At 36.6% G+C, this 21,930-nt stretch overlaps 1 protein-coding gene across 5 annotated transcripts in view; it reads right to left on the reverse strand.

Annotated features, from left to right (window-relative positions):
- The window catches only part of Spock3 (SPARC/osteonectin, cwcv and kazal like domains proteoglycan 3), a 432,583-nt gene that overhangs the window by 129,469 nt on the left and 281,184 nt on the right, over positions 1–21,930 (reverse strand). For 4 of the 5 annotated variants that reach the window (XM_017600103.3, XM_063275407.1, XM_017600105.3 and 1 more), the window contains 1 exon segment: positions 21,315–21,438. In XM_017600103.3, the coding sequence (XP_017455592.1) occupies positions 21,315–21,438 (124 nt within the window). 5 annotated transcript variants of the gene reach the window in all.

Below are 21,930 nucleotides of genomic sequence, written 5' to 3' on the forward strand. Positions count from 1 at the left end.
GGGACAGTCATTTAGACAGGTTGATTCAAGGTTGTTGCTGACATTAAGTCAAATGATCAGTGATACCGCACTGCTTCTAGTAGGGCTATTTTAGATATGATAGAATAGTCAGATACTTTGTATGGCATAATTTTCCTGAATAATTCATTTTAGGTTATGTGGTTGGATTGATGTAATCTTTTTTACATGTTTACATGGGAGTAAAACTGTCATGCCATGGCATGTAGAAAAATCAAACGAACATTAGTAAAAAACCTACTCAGGCTTCTGAATTAAGTTTAGATGATTTACAGAATTTTTTTAGCTTGCTGAATTTGTGAATTTGGAGAAGTATAAAAAATGAATAATTTAGTCCTGTACTATAGGTCTGGGAAATCCTTTGGTAAGTTTTCTACTCTACAATTCGCATTTTTTATAAGTCTATAGAACTATTTTCTACTTATAACCATAATTTTCTTTATAAGAAAAATATTTTCTTATTAATTTTAATATTTACATTCTTACAGGAATCATATCTTCATTTATCAAGGATTGCATAAATGTATTACTTTTAATTATAATTGTGATATATTTGTTTTATATCACACTTTATTCATAGTGGTATTTAATATGACCAACTTGCCTCTATAGTTTGTGACCTTATTCTATAATATAATATCCTTGTGCTTGAGATTATTTTTGAATGATGATTATAATATTTATTACTTTGTTTTGAGACAGGGTTTCTCTGTGCAGGAAGCTCTGGCTAGCCTGGAACTCTCTTTGACAAGGCTGGTCTTGATCTCACACAGATCTGGCTGCCTCTGCCTTCTGAATAGTGGGATTAAAGGCATGTGCCACAACAATTGGCCATTGTAACATTCTTATAAGGTGTATATTGCTGCATATAAACTTTACAGATTAATTTTATACTCACATTTCAATTTAAAGCACTGATTAATATTAATTTGCCATTTCAATATCTTTTTGTTTACATACTTATGTTATGTCTTTGCAAGGAGAAATAAATTTTTCAAATTGACTTGTAAGTATAATGATATTGAACTTTCTAAAGATATCTCAAATGTTCAGCTGGAGAAATGTCTCCAACAAGTTACAATGCTGTGTGTTACACATGTCTTTTAACTTGGCTTAACCTAGAACATACATTTTTCATGAGCTGGGACATTGTTGGCTCTTCAAATCTTTCCTATTGTCTGCTATCTCTATAGAACTTTCATAGGCTAACTGATGAATAATTGATGTTTCAAAGAGAAGATTCATGCAGAATCCATATATAGCAAATACACTAATCAGTTTTGTTCTTAAGAAGAGCATGCAGGAGCTAAAACTATCCAATGGGGGGAAAACAGAATTTTCAACAAATGGTGCTGGTTCAACTGGAGGTAAGCAAGTAGAAGAATGAAAATTGACCCATTCTCTTATCTCCTTGTACAAAGCTCAAGTCCAAGTGGGTCAAGGACATCCACATAAAACCGGATACACTGAAACTAATAGAAGAGAAAGTGGGAAAGAGCCTCAAACTCATGGGCATAGAGGAAATTTTCCTGAACAGAACACCAATGGCATATGCTTTAAGATCAAGAATCGACAAATGGGGCCTCATAAACTTGCAAAGTTTCTACAAGGCAAAGGATACTGTCAATAGGACAAAACAGCATAAAACAGACTGGGAAAAGGTGTTTACCAATCTTATATTTGATAGAGGGCTAATATCTGATATATAAAAGAACTCAAAGTGTTAGGCTCCAGAATTCTCCAATGAGGAATACCCAATGGCTGAGAAGCACTTAAAGAAGCACTTAGTCATCAGGGAAATGCAAATCAAAAAAAAAAAAAAAAACCAAAAACCAACCAAACAAAAAACCCTGAGATACTACCTCACACCAGTCAGAATGGCTAAGATGAAAACTCAGGTGACAGTAGATGTTGACAAGGATGTGGAGAAATCAGAACACTCCTCCATTGTTGGTGAGAATGCAAGCTGGTACACCCACTCTAGAAATCAGTCCAGTGGTTCCACAGAATACTGGACATAGTACTAACTGAGGACCCTTCTATACCACTCCTGGGATATACCCAAAATATGTTCCAACATAACAAAGACACATGGAGTAAATGGATGGAATGATAAAACATCCTGAATGAGGTAACCCAGTGACAAACTAACACACATGGTATGTACTCACTGATAAATGGATATTAGCTCAAAAGCTTGGAATACCTAAGTAAAAATTCACACATCATATGAAGTCCAAGAAGAAGGAAGATCAAAGTTTGAAAGTATCAGTCCTTCTTAGAAGAAAAAAGCAAAATTCTCATAGGAGGAAATATGGGCACAAATATTGGAGCAGAGACTAAAGAAAAGGTCATCCAGAGACTGCCCCACCTGGGAATCTATCCCATATGCAACCACCAAACCCAGTTGCTATTGCTGATGCCAAGATTTGCTTGTTGACAGGAGCCAGATACAGTGTCTCCTGAGAGGCTCTGCTAGAGCCCTACTGATACAGATGATGATGATTGCAGCTAACCATTAGACTCAACAAGGGTAACCCAATGGAGTAGTTACAGTAAAGAGTGAAGGAGCTGAATGGGTTTGCAACCCCATAGGGAGAACAACAATCTCAACCAACCAGACTCCAACAGAGCTCCAACAAACCAATGAGTACACATAGAGGGACTCATGACTCCAGTCACATATGTAGTAGAGGATGGCCTTGTCCAGCATCAATAGGAGGAAAAGCCCGTGGTCTTGTGAAAGCTCATTTACCCAATGAAGGGGAATGCCAGGATGTTGAGTTTGGAGTGGGTGGGTGGGAATGAGAACATCCTCACAGAAGCAGGGGGAGTGGGAAGGGGACATGGGAGAGGAGGGGAAGGGGATAACATTTAAAATGTAAATACATTAAATATCCAAGAAAAAATTAATTAAAAAAATAAGAAGAAGAATAGCACCTAGCTTAACAGTGTGAACTTGCACTAGGTTCTAATTCCAGGACACCCAGTTTCTTTGTTCTAGTAAAATGGTTTAGTTAGCACCATTGAACAAAATGTTTATTTTTAAAAAATCTAAATTAAAAAAATTAGATTACTACATTATATTATTCCTCATTGAATTTTCAATTTGCTGTAAGACTATCAACTATAATTTATTTTTTTAAAATTATTTTATTTACTGACATTATAAATATTATCCTCATTTCCAATTTTTCCTCCACAACCTCCCAAGCCACTCCCACTTACTCCCTGCCTCAATGAGGTTACTCACCCATGTGCCCACCCACTCCTGCATCACCACCATTGCATTCCTCTTCCCTGGGTCATCGAGCCTCTGCAGTATCAAGGGGCTCCAATCCTAGTGATGCCAGATAAGGCCATCCTCTGTGATATATGCAGCTGGAGCCATGGGTACCCTCTGTGTAATCTTTGGTTGGTGGTTTACTTCCTGGAAACTTTACGGGATCGGGTAATTTGGTATTGTTGATCTTCCTATGGGGTTGCAAACCTCTTCAACTCCTTCATTCCTTACCATAACTTCTCCATTCTTGTGCTCAGTTGAATGCTTGTCTGCCTGCCTATGCATTTGTATTGGTCAGTCTCTCTCAGAGCCTCTCAAGGGACAGGTATACCAGGCTCCTGTCAGCTAGTACTTCTTGGCATCAGCAATAGTGCATGAGTTTGGTGTCTGCAGATGGGATGTAACCCTAGGTGAGGCACTCTCTGGATGGACTTTCCTACAGTCTCTGCTCCACGATTTCTGCCTGCATTTCCTTTTGAAATTAATCCAGGGATTAATAATTTTGGGGTGGGTGGCTGGCCCCATCCCTCAAATGGGGGGCATGCTTATCTACTAGATATGGTGTTCATCTATCTACCCTTACCATTTGTTGGTATTTCAGCCAATGTCCTTCCTGTTGGGTCCTGGGACCTTTTGACTCCCTGGAATCTGGCTGTCCCCTGTTCCCCCGTCCCTACTGCTACTCACCTCCTTTCAAAATCCAGATCCTTTATACTTCTCCCCATCTCCTCTTTTATCTGAAGCCTGCATCCCTTTTCCATCCCCCTCTCCCCCCAGATCTGTCTCTCTTTCTACTTCCCAAGATTATTTTCTTCCCGCTGCAGGAATGAAGCTTCCAAACTTTGGTATGGTCTTCTTCCTTCTTAAGTTTCATATGCTCTTTGAGTTACATTTTGGGTATTCCAAACTTATTTTGGCTAATATTAACTTATCAGTGAGTTCATACCATGAACGTTTTTGTTTCTTTGTGATTGGGTTATCTCACTCAGGATGAAATTTTCAAGCTTCATCCATTTGCCTGTGAATTTCATGAAGTCACTGTTTTTAATGACTGAGTAGTACTCCATTGTGGATATACCACATTTTCTGTATTCATTCCTCTGTTGAAGGACATGTGAGTTCTTTCCAACTTCTGACTATTATAAATAAGACTGCTATGAACATAGAAGAGCATGTGTTCTTGTTATATGTTGGAGCATCTTTTGGGTGTATGTCATTTGCCTTATAGAAGCATGCAGTTTTATGAGTTTTTTTGTTGATAGTTGATCTTAGAGCATAAGCCATTGGTGTTTTGTTCAGGAAAATTTCCCCTATGCCCATGTGTTCCAGGCTCTTCCCCATTTTTTTTTGTTTGAGTGTATCTAATTTGATATGGATGTCTTTGATCCACTTGGATTTAAGCTTTGTACAGGGCAATAAGAATGGATTGATTTGCTTTCTTCTACATGCTGACCTCCAGCTGAACCAGCATCATTTGTTGAAAATTCTATCTTTTTTCAACTGGGTGGCTTTAGCTCCTTTGTCAAAGATCAAGTGATCTGTGCATCTAGGGTAATTTGAGCATTTGGGCTAATATCCACTTAACAATGAGTGCATACCATCTGTGTTTTTCTGTGATTGGGTTACCTCACTCAAGACTGAACCCCCAGTGAACGGGATTTTTTGGGGGGAGGATGGGTAGGGAACACCCATATAGAAGGGGAGGAGAAGGGGTTAGGGGGATGTTTGCCTGGAAACCTGGAAAGTTAATAACAATTGAAATGTAAATAAGAAATACCCAATTTAATAAAGGTAGAGAAAAAAAAGAAAAAAAGAAAAAGAATACCAAGATAGGAGTGTGGGTTCACTTCTGGTTCTTCACTTCTATTCCACTGATCTATCTGCCTGTCCCTGTACCAATACCATCAGTTTTTATCACTATTGCTCTGTAATAATGTTTGATGTCACAGATGGTGATTCCCCAAGAAATTCATTTATTGTTGAATATAGTTTTTGCTATCCTGGTTTTTTTCTCATTCCAAATGAATTTGCAAATTGCTCTTTCTATCTCTATGAAGAATTGAGTTGGAATTTTGATGGGGATTGCATTGAATCTGTAGATTGCTGTTGGCAAATGGCCATTTTTACTATATTAATCCTGCCAATCCATGAGCATGGGAGGTCTTTCCATCTTCTGAGATCTTCTTCAATTTCTTTCTTCAGAGACTTGAAATTCTTGTCATACAGATCTTTTACTTGCTTGGTTCGGGTCACACTGGGGTATTTTTTATTATTTGGGACTATTGTAAAGGGTGTCATTTCTCTAATTTCTTTCTCAACCTGTTTATCCTTTGAGTAGAGGAAGGCTATTGATTTGTTTCAGTTAATTCTATACAGACAATTTGCTGAAGTTTTTTTATCAGGTTTAGTAGTTCTCTGGTGGAATTTTTGGGGTCACTTACGTATACTACCATATCATTTGCAAATAGTGATGTCTTTACTTTTTCCTTTCCAATTTGTATCCCTTTGACCTCCTATCATTGTCTGATTGCTCTGGCTAGGATATCTAGTACTATATTGAATAAGTAGGGAGAGAGTGAACAGACTTGTCACTGATTTTAGTGGGATTGCTTCAAGTTTCTCTCCATTTCGCTTGATGTTATCTCCTGGTTTGCTGTATATTGCTTTTACTGTGTTTAGGTATGCACCTTGAATTCCTGTTCTTTCCAGGACTTTTATCATCAAGAGGTCTGGAATTTTGTCAAATGCTTTCTTAGCATGTAATGAAATGATCCTGTGGTTTTTAATCTTTGTTTATATAGTGGATTACATTGATGGATTTCTGAATATTGTACCATCCCTGAATCCCTGGGATGAAGCCTACTTGATCATGATGGATGAACCAGTTTATGTGTTCTTGGATTCGATTTGCAAGAATTTTATTGAGCATTTTTGCATTGACATTAATAAGGGAAATTGGTCTGAATTTCTCTTTCTTTGTTGGTTCTTTGTGTGGTATAGGTATAAGACTAATTACGGCTTCATAGAAGGAATTTGGAAGTACTCCGTCTTTTTCTATTTTGTAGAATAGTTGGGTCAATATTGGTATGAGGTCTTCTATGAAGGTCTGATAGAATTCTGCACTAAACCCATCTGGACCTGGGCTCTTCTTGGTTGGGAGACTTTTAATGACTGCTTCTAATTCTTAGGAGTTATGGGGTAGTTTAGGTGGTTTATCTGTTCCTGATTTAACTTTGGTACTTGGTATTTGTCTAGGAAATTGCCCATTTCTTCCAGATTTTCAAGATTTTGTTGAATGTAGGCTTTTGTACTAGGATCTGATGATATTTTTTTAATTTCCTCAGATTCTGTTGTTATGTCTCCCTTTTCATTTCTGATTTTATTTATTTGGAAACACTCTCTGTGCACTCTGGTTAGTCTGGCTACATTTATGTGTCTTGTTGATTTTCTCAGAGAACCAGCTCCAGGTATGGTTGATTCTTTATATAGTCCCTTTTTTTCTACTTGGTTGATTTCAGCCCTAAGTTTGATTATTTCCTGCATTTTACTCCTCTTGGGTGTGTTGTTTCTTTTTGTTCTAGAGCTGTTAGGTGTGCTGTCAAGCTGCTGGTGTATGTTCTCTTTTGTTTCTTTTTGCAGGCACTCAGAGCTATGAATTTTCCTCTTAGCCCATCTTTTATTGTGTCTCATAAATTTGGATATGTTGTATCTTCACTTTCATTAAATTCTAAGAGGTCTTTAATTTCTTTCTTTTTTTCTGCCTTGACAAATTTTCATTGAGTAGAGCATTGTTCAACTTTCATGTATATGTAGCCTTTCTGTCATTACTGAAGACCAGCCTTAATCCATGGTGATCTGATAGGATATAGGGGATTATTTCTATCTTCCTGTATCTGTTAAGGCCTCTTTTCTGACTGATTATATGGTCACTTTTGGAGAAGATACCATGAGGTGCTGAGAAGGAGGTATATCTTTTTGTTTTAGGGTGGAGTGCTCTATAAATATCTGTTAAATCCATTTGGTTCATAACTTCTCTTAGTTTCTCTCTGTCTCTGTTTAATTTCTGTTTCCATGATATGTCCTTTGACCAGAGTACAGTGTTGAAATCTCCTACTGTTTTTTTTTTTTTTATATTAACTCGAGTATTTCTTATTTACATTTCGAGTGTTATTCCCTTTCCCGGTTTCCGGGCAAACATCCTCCTCCCCCCTCCCCTTCTTAATGGGTGTTCCCCTCCCCACCCTCCCCCCATTGCCGCCCTCCCCCCAACAATCACGTTCACTGGGGGTTCAGTTTTAGCAGGACCCAGGGCTTCACCTTACACTGGTGCTCTTACTAGGATATTCAATGCTACCTACGAGGTCAGAGTCCAGGGTCAGTCCATATATAGTCTTTAGGTAGTGGCTTAGTCCCTGAAAGCTCTGGTTGCTTGGCATTGTTGTTCATATGGGGTCTCGAGCCCCTTCAAGCTTTCCAGTTCTTTCTCTGATTCCTTCGACACGGGTCCTGTTCTCAGTTCAGTGGTTTGCTGCTGGCATTCGCCTCTGTATTTGCTGTATTCTGACTGTGTCTCTCAGGAGAGATCTACATCCGGCTCCTGTCTGCCTGCATTTCTTTGTTTCATCCATCTTGTCTAATAGGGGTGGCTGTATATGGGCCACATGTAGGGCAGGCTCTGAATGGGTGTTCCTTCTGTCTCTGTTTTGATCTTTGCCTCTCTATTCCCTGCCAAGGGTATTCTTATTCCCCTTTTAGAGAAGGAGTGAAGCATTCACATTTTGATCATCCGTCTTGAGTTTCATTTGTTCGAGGCATCTATGGTAATTCAAGCATTTGGACTAATAGCCACTTATCAATGAGTGCATACCATGTGTGTTTTTCTGTGATTGGGTTACCTCGCTCAGGATGATATTTGCCTACGAATTTCATAAAGTCATTGTTTTTGATAGGTGAGTAATATTCAATTGTGTGGATGTACCACATTTTCTGTATCCATTCTTCTGTTGAAGGGCATCTGGGTTCTTTCCAGCTTCTGGCTATTATAAATAAGGCTGCTATGAACATAGTGGATCATGTGTCTTTGTTATATGTTGGGGCATCTTTTGGGTATATGCCCAAGAGAGGTATAGCTGGATCCTCAGGCAGTTCAATGTCCAATTCTCTGAGGAACCTCCAGACTGATTTCCAGAATGGTTGTACCAGTCTGCAATCCCACCAACAATGGAGGAGTGTTCCTCTTTCTCCACATCCTCGCCAGCATCTGCTGTCACCTGAGTTTTTGATCTTAGCCATTCTCACTGGTGTGAGGTGAAATCTCAGGGTTGTTTTGATTTGCATTTCCCTTATGACTAAAGATGTTGAACATTTCTTTAGGTGTTTCTCAGCCATTCGGCATTCCTCAGCTGTGAATTCTTTTTTAGCTCTGAACCCCATTTTTCAATAGGGTTATTTGTCTCCCTGCGGTCTAACTTCTTGTGTTCTTTGTATATTTTGGATATAAGCACTCTATCTGTTGTAGGATTGGTAAAGATCTTTTCCCAATCTGTTGGTGGCCGTTTTGTCCTAACCACAGCATCCTTTGCCTTACAGAAGCTTTGCAGTTTTATGAGATCCCATTTGTCGATTCTTGATCTTAGAGCATAAGCCATTGGTGTTTTGTTCAGGAAATTTTTTCCAGGGACCTTGTGTTCGAGATGCTGCCCTAGTTTTTCTTCTATTAGCTTGAGTGTATCTGGTTTGACGTGGAGGTCCTTGATCCACTTGGACTTAAGCTTTGTACAGGGTGATAAGCATGGATCAATCTGCATTCTTCTACATGTTGACCTCCAGTTGAACCAGCACCATTTCCTGAAAATGATATCTTTTTTCCATTTAATGGTTTGGCTACTTTGTCAAAAATCACCCGTAGGTGTCTGGGTTCATTTCTGGGTCTTCAATTCTGTTCCATTGGTCTATCTGTCTGTCTTTGTACCAATACCATGCAGTTTTTATCACTATTGCTCTGTAATCCTGCTTGAGTTCAGGGATAGTGATTCCCCCTGAAGTCCTTTTATTGTGGAGGATAGTTTTAGCTATCCTTGGTTTTTTGTTATTCCAGATGAATTTGCAAATTGTTCTGTCTAACTCTTTGAAGAATTGAATTGGTATTTTGATGGGGATTGCATTGAATCTGTAGATCGCTTTTGGTAGAGTGGCCATTTTTACTATATTAATCCTGCCAATCCATGAGCATGGTAGATCTTTCCATCTTCTGAGGTCTTCTTCAATTTCTTTCTTCAGAGTCTTGAAGTTCTTATCGTACAGATCTTTTACTTGCTTGGTTAAAGTCACACTGAGGTACTTTATATTATTTGGGTCTATTATGAAGGGTGTCGTTTCCCTAATTTCTTTCTCGGCTTGTTTCTCTTTTGTGTAGAGGAAGGCTACTGATTTATTTGAGTTAATTTTATACCCAGCCACTTTGCTGAAGTTGATTATCAGCTTTAGTAGTTCTTTGGTGGAACTTTTGGGATCACTTAAATATACTATCATATCATCTGCAAATAGTGATATTTTGACTTCTTCTTTTCTGATGTGTATCCCCTTGACCTCCTTTGTTGTCTGATTGCTCTGGCTAGAACTTTAAGAACTATAGTGAATAAGTAGGGAGAGAGTGGGCAGCCTAAAATCTAGTCCCTGAATTTAGTGGGATTGCTTCAAGTTTCTCTCCATTTAGTTTAATGTTAGCAACTAGTTTGCTGTATATGGCTTTTACTATGTTTAGGTATGGGCCTTGAATTCTTATTCTTTCCAGGACTTTTATCATGAAGGGGTGTTGAATTTTGTCAAATGCTTTCTCAGCATCTAATGAAATGATCATGTGGTTTTGTTCTTTCAGTTGTTTATATAATGGATCACGTTGATAGTTTTTCGTATATTAAACCATCCCTGCATGCCTGGGATGAAGCCTACTTGATCATGGTGGATGATTGTTTTGATGTGCTCTTGGATTCAGTTTGCCAGAATTTTATTGAGTATTTTTGCGTCGATATTCATAAGGGAAATTGGCCTGAAGTTCTCTTTCTTTGTTGGGTCTTTGTGTGGTTTAGGTATAAGAGTAATTGTGCCTTCATAGAAGGAATTCGGTAGTGCTTCATCTGTTTCAATTTTGTGGAATAGTTTGGATAATATTGGTATGAGGTCTTCTATGAAGGTCTGATAGAATTCTGCACTAAACCTGTCTGGACCTGCGCTGTTTTTGGTTGGGAGATGTTTAATGACTGCTTCTATTTCCTTAGGAGTTATGGGGCTGTTTAGCTGGTTTATCTGTTCCTGATTTAACTTCGGTTCCTGGTATCTGTCTAGGAAATTGTCCATTTCCTGCAGGAAATCTCCTACTGTTATTTTGTGAGGTACAATGTGTCTTTTGAGCTTTAGTAAGGTTTCTTTTATGAATGTAGTTGCACTTATATTTGTAACATAGATATTTAGAATTGAGATTTCATCTTGATCGATTTTTCCTTTGATGAATATGAAGTGTCCCTGTTTATCTTTTTTGATGACTTTTTATTGAAAGTCAATTGTATTCAATGTAGAATGACTACTCCAGCATGTTTCTTTGACCGTTTGCTTGGAAATTTGTTTTCCGTCCTTTTACACTGAGGTCGTGTTTGTCTTTATCTGCGAGGTGTGTTTCCTATATGCAGCAAAATGCTGGGTCTGTTTTATATATCCAGTCTGTTAGTCTATGTCTTTTTATTGAGCAATGCATCCATTTAGGTTGAGAGATATTAAGGAATAGTGATTGTTGCTTCCTGTTATTTTTGTACTTATAGGCAGAATTATATTTGTGTGTCTCTCTTCTTTTTGTTTAGTTGCAAGGAGATTATTTTCTTGCTTTTTCTATGGGGTAGTTTCCCTCCTGTGTTGGACGGTTGGATTTGTATAAAGATATTGGGTCAATTTGGTTTTGTCATGGAATTTCTTGGTTTCTCCATCTATGTTAATTGAAAGTTTTGTTGGATATAGTAGCCTGGTAAAATATAACCCATTGATTATCTGTTCAGGAAATCTTCCCCTATGCCAATGTGTTCTAGGTTCTTTCTCACTTTCTCTTCTATTAGATTCTTAGTCCATTTAGACTTGAGTTTGTAGGAGATAAGAATGGGTCAATTTGCATTATTCTATATGCTATCTGCCAGTTGAAGCAACATCACTTGTTGAAAATGCTGTCTTTTTTTCCACTGGATCCTTTTTGCTCCTCTGTCAAAGATCAAGGGACCAAAGCTGTATAGGTTCATTTCTGGATCTTCACTTCTTTTCCATTGTTCTACCAGCCTGACTCAGTACAAAAAGTATGCAGATTTATCACTATTGCTCTATTGTACAGCTTGAGGGCAGGGATAATTCTCCAAGATGTACCTTTATTTTTAAAAGTAAGTTTTTTCTTGGGTTTTTGTTATTCCAAAATTAATTTGAGGAATGTGCTTTCTACCTCTATAAAAAATGGAACTGAAATTTTGATGTGGATTGCATTGAATCTGTAGATTGCTTTCTGTAGGATGACCATTTTACCATAATCCTGTCAAGCCATGAGCATAGATCTTTCCATGTTCTGAGGCTTTCTTTGATTTCTTTCTTCAGACTCTTGAAATTCTTGTCATATGGATCTTTCACTTTCTTTGCTACAGTCACAACAAGATATTTTATATTATTTGTGACTATTGTGAAGGGTGTCACTTTTCTAATTTCTTTCTCAGTCTGATTATCCTTTGTGTAAAGAACAGCTACTGGTTTTTTAAAAGTTAATTTTACATCTACCCACTTTTCTAAAGATGTTTTTTTCAGCTCTAGGTGTTATTGCATAGATTGTTTTGTGTCAAGTTTGTATAATATATATAATTTGCAAATGGTGATATCTAGGCTTCCACCTTTCCCATTTGTTTCCCTTTGACCTCCTTTTGCTGCCTAATTGCTATCTATGGGTAGAATTTTGGGTACTACATTGAATAAATAGGAGACCTGGCAGCCTTAACTTGTCCCTCATTTTAACGGAATTGCTTCAAATTTCTCTCCATTTAATTCGATGTTGGCTATTGGCTTGTTGTATATTTTAGCATATTTAGGTGGAACTTGAATTCCTCATCTCTCCCACACTTTATCATGTAGGGATCGATTTCTATTTTGTCAAAGGCTTTTTCAGCATCTAATGAGATGATCCTATGGGATTTTTCTTTGAGTTTTTTATATAGCAGATTACATTAGTGGATTTAAATATCTTGAACCATCCCTGCATCCCTGGGATCAAGCTTACTTGATCATGATGGATGATCGTTTTGATGTGTTCTTGGATTCATTTTGCCAGAACTTTATTGAGTATTTTTGCATTGATATTCATGAGGGAAATTGGTCTGAAGTTCTCTTTCTTCATTAGGTACTTTGTATGATTTAGGTATCATTGTAACTATGGCTTCATATTATGTATTATGTAGTGTTTCTTTTGTTTCTATTTTATGAAATAGTTTCAGAAGTGTTGGTGTTAGGTTTTCTTTGATGTTCTAATAGAATTCTGCCCCAAAACTATCTGGTTCTGGGCTTTTTTTGATTGGGAGACTTTTAAAATCTGTTTCTATTTCCTTAGGTCCAGACACTATCTATTCTTGATTTAACTTGGTACCTACTGTCTTCTAGAAAAGTCTCCATTTCACCTAGATTTTCCTGTTTTGTTTTGTATAGGCTTCTCTTGATTTTTGGAATTTCTCTGGCTTCTCTTATGTCCCATTTTCATTTCTGATTTTGTTAATTTGGATACTGTCTCGGTGCCCTTTGATTTGTTTGGCTAAGGGTTTATATATCTTGTTGATATTATCTGAGAACCAAGTCATGGTTTTGTTGACTCTTGGTTCTACTTGGTTGATTTCAGTCCTGAGTTGATTATTTCCTGCAGTTCTCTTGGGTGTATTTGCTTCCTTTTGGTCAAGAGCTTCCAGATGTACTGTTAAGCTGCTAGTTTATGATCTCTCCTGTTTCTTTATGGAAGCCTCCAGCACTATGAGTTTTTCTCCAGCAATGCTTTCATTGCGTCTCAGAAATTTGGGAATTTTGTGTCTTCATTTTTGTTAAAATCTAAAAAGTCTTTCATTTCTTTCTTTAATGTTTCCTTGACCAAGTTATTGAGTAGATTTGGCTTTCTGTACCTGTGAGCTTTCTTTTGTTTTTCTTGTTGCTAAAGATCAGTCTTAGTCTGTGATGATGTGATAGGATGCATGAGATTATTTCAATCTTCTTGTATTGTCTGTGGCTTGTTTTGTGTCCAATAATATAGTCGATTTTGCAGAAGGTATTATGAGATGGTAAGAAGAAGGTATATTCTTTTGCTTCAGAGTGAAATGTTCTACGGATGTCTGTTAAGTACATTTGGTTCATAACTCCTGTTAGTTTCACAATGTTTCTGTTTAGGTTCTGTTTTCATGATCTGTCCATTGTTGAGAGTGGGGTATTAAAGTCTCCTACTATTGTGTGAAATTGCATGTGTGCTTTGAGCTTAGGTAATGTTCCTTTTACAAATGTGGGTTCCCTTGCATTTGGGGCATAGATGTTCAGAATTGAGAGCTCCTCTTTGTAGATTTTTCCTTTGATTAGTATGTAGTGTACTTTCCCATCTTTTTTGGTAACTTTTGGTTGAAATTCTATTTTATTGGATATTAGACTGTCTACTCTAGCTTGTTTCTTGGGGCCATTTAGCAACAAATTTGTTTCTTTGCCTTTTACTTTTGCTTTTTACTGTCTTTGTCACTGAGTTGTGTTTTCTGTAGGCAGCAACACACTGGGTCCTGCTTATGTTTCCAGCCTGTTAGTCTATCTTATTAGGGAATTGTGTCTATTGATGTTGAGAGATATTAAGGATCAATGATTGTCCTTAATGTCATCCATCCTTTTGTTGGCATTTCTGATCTATTATCCTCTGTAAGGCTGGACTTGTGGAAATGTATTGTTTAAATTTGGTTTTGTCATGGAATATCTTGGTTTCTCCCTCTATGGTATTTGAGACTTTTTCTGTCTATTGTATCCTGTGCTGGCATTTTTGTTCTCCTAGGATCTTTATGGCTTTTGCCCATGATCTTCAGGCTCTTCGAGTCTCTGTTGAGAAGTGTAGTGTAATTGTGATGGGTCTCCCTTTATATGGTATTTGATCTTTATGTTTTATTGCTTTCAATTTTTTTGTTCTGTGCATTTGGTGTTTTAATTAATATGTAACAAGAGACATTTCTGGTCCCATCTGTTTGGTGTTATCTAGGCTTTTTGTATGTTTATGACCATCTCTTTTTGAGCATTGGAAAGTTGTTTTCTATAATTTCGTTGAAGAATTTTACTGGCAATTTGAGTTGGGTACCTTCACTCTCATCTACTCTTAGATTTGGTCTTTTCATTGTGTTCTGGATTTCTTGAATATTTTGAGTTAGGAACTTTTTGCATTTTCTTTGACTGTTGTGCCAATATTTTCTATAGCTGAGATTTTCTCCTCTATCTTTTCTATTGTGTTGGTGATGCTTGCATCTAGGACTCCTGATCTTTTCCCTAGGTTTTCTATCTCCAATCTTGTCTCCTTTGTGATTTCTTTATTATTTCTACTTCCATTTTTAGATCATGGATAGTTTTGCTCAATTACTTCACCTGTATGGTTGTATTTTCCTGTATTTCTTTAAGGGATTTTTGTGTTTCCTCTTTAAGGGTTTCTACTTGTTTGCCTGTGTTATCCTGTATTTCTTTACGTGAGTTACTTATGTCCTTCTTAAAGACCTCTATCATCATCATGGGATGTGATTTTAAATCTGAATCTTGCTTTCTAGTTTGATTTTGTATCCAGGACTTGCTGTATTGGGAGAAGTGGGTTCCGATGTCAGATAATGTTTGTTTCTGTTACTTATGTTCCTGTGCTTGCCTCCTACTATTTGGTTATCTCTGATGTTAGCTGCTTTTGAAGTCTCTAACTGTAGCTTGTGACTCCTGAGAGCCTGTGAGCCTGTGATTTGAGGTGTGTTAGTATTCCTGGGAGACCAGCTCTCTCTGGTCAGGATTTGGGTAAGTAGAGCTATGGCTCAGGGTCAATTCCAGGGTACAGATGGAAACTGGAATGATCCTGTCCCCTGCTGCTCTGAGGTTCCTGTGTTCTGTGGGCTCCAGGAGGGTACTACTTGGGCCAGGTATTAGATCAGTAGTTGTGATCACCTGTGATTTTAGGTGTGTCATCACTCATGGGACACCAGCTCTATCCAGGCAGGATTAGTATGTAGAGAGCTGAACCACAGGGTCAGCTTTGGGCACAAATAGAAAATGGAAAGTGTTGACGAGTCTTGATTGTCAACTTGATAGGATATAGAGTCTCTATGAACATGATCTTCTTGGCATATATTTTCAGAGGTTCAGTCTGTTATTATCATGGAAGGAAGCATGGCAGCATCCAGGCAGACATGGTGCTGGAGAAGTTCTACATGTGATCCAATAGCAACCAGAAGGAGACATTTCCACACTAGGTGGAACTTAACAATATCTCAAGTATAATTTCTATTCCTAACAACTCAAGTACTACTATTGTGACTATAATAATCTGAAGGATGTATAAGCTATACCAAGGTGCTAAAATTTTGTGAAAAAAGTTGGTGACTTATAAAATGTTATGAGATTTTGTTACACAAACCATTTATATTAGAAACAATGGTTTTATTATTCAAGAGACACTGTGGTTGCTATTATGGTCTTCAATACACTGAAAAACTTTTATATAAACTATATCATTACTCTATGATGGCTACTGAATACCAATTTAATATAATTCTACTCTATGAATTTTTTGATATTTCCCCTTATTACATAAACTTGAAATAACTAAAGATATAAAATGATAAAAATTACTCAACAGTTTTCTCCTAATTGTGATTTAAATATGAATGTGTAAGCAATACTGGACTGTAAGGCTTAGCCTGAGAGACAGGGCAACAATGACAACAAAAAAGACATGAATAAAAAAATATAAAAGCAGGTATTTAATCTATGCATGTAAATAGAAGATAATTAGAGAGATATAAAACTGAGAGATCCATAAAACACTACTAGATGTAGTACCTGAAATTTACGTTAAATATTTTAACCTACTAGTGAAAATAGAAGGCTTTTATTAATCAATGGCAAAATGTCTTAAACTTATTCCATTATTATTCCAACCACCTACTATCTAAATACATAAATGTATATGAGATAATACTAACACAGTTTGGATGAACTCTATAAGGTATTTGGATCTCAGCCACATTCAATTTATTTTTTTATCTATCTATCATTTTATTTATTTATTTATTTATTTATTTTGCTCCATTTCAATTGAAAAAATTTAAGTCCCTCACAGTGAAACATAGGGTGTGTTAGATACAAAAATCAATATAACTTGAAGAAAATATTTTTACAATTAGAATTTCTTGCAAATATAAGCAGTTATCTTACAAAACATGTTCTGATAAATCAGTGTCCTCTATGTTCTACTGAACTCCTTTTAAGACAATAGAATGATTTTATATGTTCACATGTCCTAGTTGCCCTGCCTTTTCTGCCTTTTCCTCCCACTCAAGTCTTATTTGTCTTACCTGTCCTTCTCATACTTTTGTGCTTCTTCATTGATTTTCTTGTGTATTTTTTTGTTTGTTTGATTGTCTATGTAAATCTTAAGTCAGGCTGAGACTGAACAAAAACAGTTCAAAAAGAAATAGCACATATACCTTTCTGACATTTGTTCTCAACATAAAACAGTCTCAACTTAAACAAAATATACTCCGGGAAGAAGATAAAATTAAGTACCAACACATTTGTTTATCACTTCTTATTGTTAGGTAGCACAAATTTTCTATGTTTCAGAGTCTGTGTCCACTAACTAGATTTACTAAGAATTAAAAGGTGCAGCATGTCTCATTGAAGCGAAGACAGAGCAAAGAAAGCATAAAATATACAATTTTAATATTGTTACTTCAGGAGAATATCATCACATGGCAACAAAGAGTAAAATGGATCTTTAATCTTAGTGCTTATATATACCTATACCTATACTACATACACATATAACATATGAATATACATATGTGTTCACACACTAATACACACACACCTATATATGCATATGTATATACTTATAAACATAAACATCCAAAGGTAACAGTATGAATGTATTCCATTATGTTTCTCATTTATATCTATACCCAAAATGCACCTGGTTAGCCCATGTGCGTTCACTGTGCCTCATACTTGCCAATTTCTGCTGCATTTCTGTAGCAGAAGTTCAGTGTTGAAGGATGAAATAGATAAAGTTTCTAGTTTCTTTCTACAGGCACACACACACACACACACACACACACACACACACTTTTAACTGCAATGTCTATTCTTAAGAAATTCACCCCTGTTTACTTCAACTTTCAAGTATGATAATTCTACATATAATAGAACAGAGCTTACAGACATCCAAGTTGTCCCCATAGGATTCGTTTTATTGATGTCCTGCTCAGTTCTAAATCATCAATATAGTTTATTGATCTATTCTCACAGCAAATGCAGAGCACTGTTTATATAAACTGATGGATTTAACATCCATGGCCTAACAAGGAAGTTGTATTGGAGAATAAGTCCTAGTTTACAAAGATAGAGAATAAAAAAAAATCACATTAGACTTTGCCTGGAGTAAAGAAGAAACCTTCATCTTTTCTGTCAATTTCAAAAAAGATTACCTCTCAGTCAAGTTTGGATGGAGTGATATTTTGATTTCTTCTGGCATTACTAAATTTTAATGAATTCAGAATGCATTAGCTTTATATTCAAAAAGAAAAGATTAAATACACTTCTGCAAAGGTCAATTACTTCTCTTGATAACAAAAAGGAGGAAACAGTCTGGTAATATGCTTTATGAAAATCACATATGCTCCAAATATTTTTCAAATAAATCTACATTTGAATTGCTCTTATCTGTCCCTTCAGGTTTTTATTTTATTTTATTTTATTTTGTGCAACTTTAAAACTTTTTGTGGAGGACGTTATTCAGTGTTTGAACTCCGGTCTTACAGTTAATATGATTAGATTGTAATTAATCAAAATGATCACTTTTATAATTTGTGCTTTATTTTGATGTCTATATGTGTTTAATCTGAGTGTATGTCTGTGCACCACTGGGACGATGGGGACTAGAAAAGGGTTCAGATACCCTGGAATTTGATTTAAGGGAGCTACATAAGTTTGTAACTCCCTATATGGATGGCAGAAATTAAACCCAGGTCCTCTAAACAAACAACCAGTGCACTTCACCTCTAAGAACTCTTTCTAGTTCAAACATGTCATACAGTCTTGAATCACGGCATGATTATATAATTTGCCTAAAATCTACAATCCGATTCCTTGTGAAACCTACTCTTCTATCCCATCCAGGCACCAGAACTTGGCCCCAGTGTAATGACATGCTACTCCCAAGAGTTTGTGATAGAAACATCATTGCAATCCCATTTCTATTTGCTAAAATGACCACAATAAACAACACAGGGAAACTATTTACATAATCTGCAAAGGAAACTTCGAAGTGACAGGACTAGGGTGTGCGCACATGAAAGTTCTTCAAGCTCTAACGCAGTAGTACTCACTCTCTGCTTATCATGTCTATGATTGGAGATGCTGGCCTAAGACCCAATATTCCTACCTTCACCCATTTTCATCCTTTACTTAGAAGATGTTAGAATATTAATTAACTGAACAAACACCATGCCATTCCCTCTGAATTATTTTATCTTCAGATAGTATGTAGATAGCCCAAGGTTTCATGTTTTTCTTCATAAAAGTAATTCTGCATTTCAATCACTCATTTGTTAGAGTGAGTCACTAGAACACTTTAGCATTAGTTCTTAAAGAATTTCAGTTCTTTAATGTTTTATGCAGCTCAGCCTCACTGTTCACAGTGCAAATACTCAACACTGGATGGTTCAGAGGTAGAATGCCACTCAATATATAATTATATCCCTTACAATTCACAGAAAGATAGTGGTTTAGGATAATTAAAGACCAAATTCATTTAAAATTCATTATTTTATATTTTCACATAAAATGCCAGTATCCTCTGAAATTGATATTCATGCAAATACAATTTTAAAATATCTATTAAAATGGGGAGGGAAAATGCAATCAGAATGTATTCCACGAGAACAACTATTTACAATAAAAGGAAAAAAGAAAAAAATGTAAATTGTTTTTAGTTTTATTTTACTGACACTATAGTCTACCCAAACCACTGTATTAGCAAGCCAACATTTCATAGCAAGTTCTGGACTATAAAGAGAATAAGCAAAAACAACATTTAATGAATGGCTTTTAATTACTTTATAACTAAAATATTATCAAGTAAGGCTTCCAATATAACTTCAAATGTGTGGAAATAACTTGATGGTAACCTGTTTTCTTATGAAACTAACTTACTTAAAGGCAGATCATCTATAAGACCATTATAATTTAAATCTTTTGAATGAGGTAATGGCCTTCCTATAGCCCTTGTTATGGACAAAGATTCCCTGGATGCAAGCATACTCCTATCTACATATAATGTTGGATTTATGCTAGCCGGCTGAAATCCACTATTTTCTGCTGACTCAAATGACTCAACTATCAATATTATTAAACTTAGGATTCAAGTTTACTTCCCATGTGTCTTTATCAGCTTGGATGTTTACATGTGTACCATTCACTGTACCTCCATAAGTTATAATAGTGATTTACCTACTATTATCATGGAGTTTTTAATAAATCACTTAGGTTTTATCCATGACCTTCTACATAATATTGTCAAATACAGACTCTATATCATAATCAATTCACTGAAATCTAAATCATATTAAGAGGAACCCAGATACACTGAACCCAATAATATCAATAAAGCCTACCTTTATCCCACCTTAAAACTTCAGCAGACAAACACATGGCAGTTTCTCCACGAGACTTCTTAGGACCCAATGACAGTTATATATGCACTACCTAACTTTATTGCCTAAATCAATTATGAGGTCATAAACCCTTTCCTCCATAATAGAAAAACACACCTCAACTTCCCATGTAAGCTAAGTTCTTTAACACTTTTGACTCTTTTAATGGTCTACCATAGTGACTAGGATGTAGGAATAATATAGAAGAAAACCAGGGACATTAATATAAATGCTACCAAATCTGGCCTTAATGATAATCAAAAGTGTAGAACCTTATCACTGTTACCTCCTGAACCTCAGTGCTTCCAAAGTGTTCTTGGAAACTTAAATAAGATGACAGAGGCGACACGGCACAAGATTATTTATAAGGCTAAGGCTTGTGACAAACTATAGTTGTTATTGCCGTTATGACAATAAGTACTACTTATTCTTTTTCTGAATTTAGCCACAGAAAAGAATGAAGGAAACATTGGCTTTTAGATATAAAGGCTTAGGCTAATAACCACACTAGTATTTCATGTTTCTATAATTTTCATGTAGGAGAAATAAATGTCATTCAAATTATATTCCTAACCAGTGAGATTATTAATGTTACTTGAAAGTAAATAAAGAAATTACAAAAGAACCATGTAGGGAGATGGCTGAATAAATTAATTTAATTACTGTATTAGTTACAGTAATTGTGTGGCTGTGTCCAAACATCTGATAAAACTTCAAGCTAGATTTGCTTTGGGAGGAATTCATGAAGAGAAGTAGGCCAGTAAATCATGGGGTGATTGATGTAGAGGGGAGGTGGAGGGACATGTCAACACATTGAGACAGCAGTTTACCTTAGGTATACCCTCAGGGAGGAAGGGTACATAAAATCTCTAATCACATTCCCAATTCCTTCGGGTGGCTCTATCTCCTAAGACTTGAGAACCTTCTAGAGCAGTAACAACAGATAAGGATCATGAGCCTCTGCAGACACTTCATATTCAAACCACAACATGGATCGACAGGCCTGATTTATTTCTTTATGTAAGTAGAGCTGTCCTCACCTGTGAAGAGTAAGAATGCCCATCGGAACCACAGACCGGGCTGGCATAGGCTATAGGGCACTGCTTACAGGTAGATGACGGGAGACCTCTCCATTGCTTATGGCTTCCTCCTACTTCTTTCATACTGTCAGCAAAAGAGAAAAAAGGAAAGAAAAAAAAAGAAAGAAAGAAATCATATTTAGTGAATTTGATTTTTAAAATTGCATTTATAGAAAACCACCTTGTCAGGAGCAATAATCTCATCTAGAATGCACTAATGTATGCACATTGCTGGCTCTTCTTGATCTGTTTTTTTATTAGTTATTTTGTTTATTTACATTTCAAATGTTATCCTCCTTCCTGGTTTCCCCTCTGAAAACCCCCATTCCATCCCCTCCCCCCTGCCTCCACAAGGGTGCTCCCCTACCCACCCACCCATTCCTGCCTCACTGCCCTAGCATCCCCCTATGCTGAGGCATCAAGTCTTCACAGAACGAAGGACTTCTCCTCCCACTGATGACTGACAAGACCATCTAGAGCCTGGCCCACCTGGGGATTCATCTCATATGCAGCCTCCAAACTCAGACCCTTGCTGATGCCAAGCAATGCTTGCTAACAAGAGCATGATCTGGAGGTC

Source organism: Rattus norvegicus, chromosome 16 (genome assembly GCF_036323735.1).
Source record: "Rattus norvegicus strain BN/NHsdMcwi chromosome 16, GRCr8, whole genome shotgun sequence".
Lineage (NCBI taxonomy): Eukaryota > Metazoa > Chordata > Mammalia > Rodentia > Muridae > Rattus > Rattus norvegicus.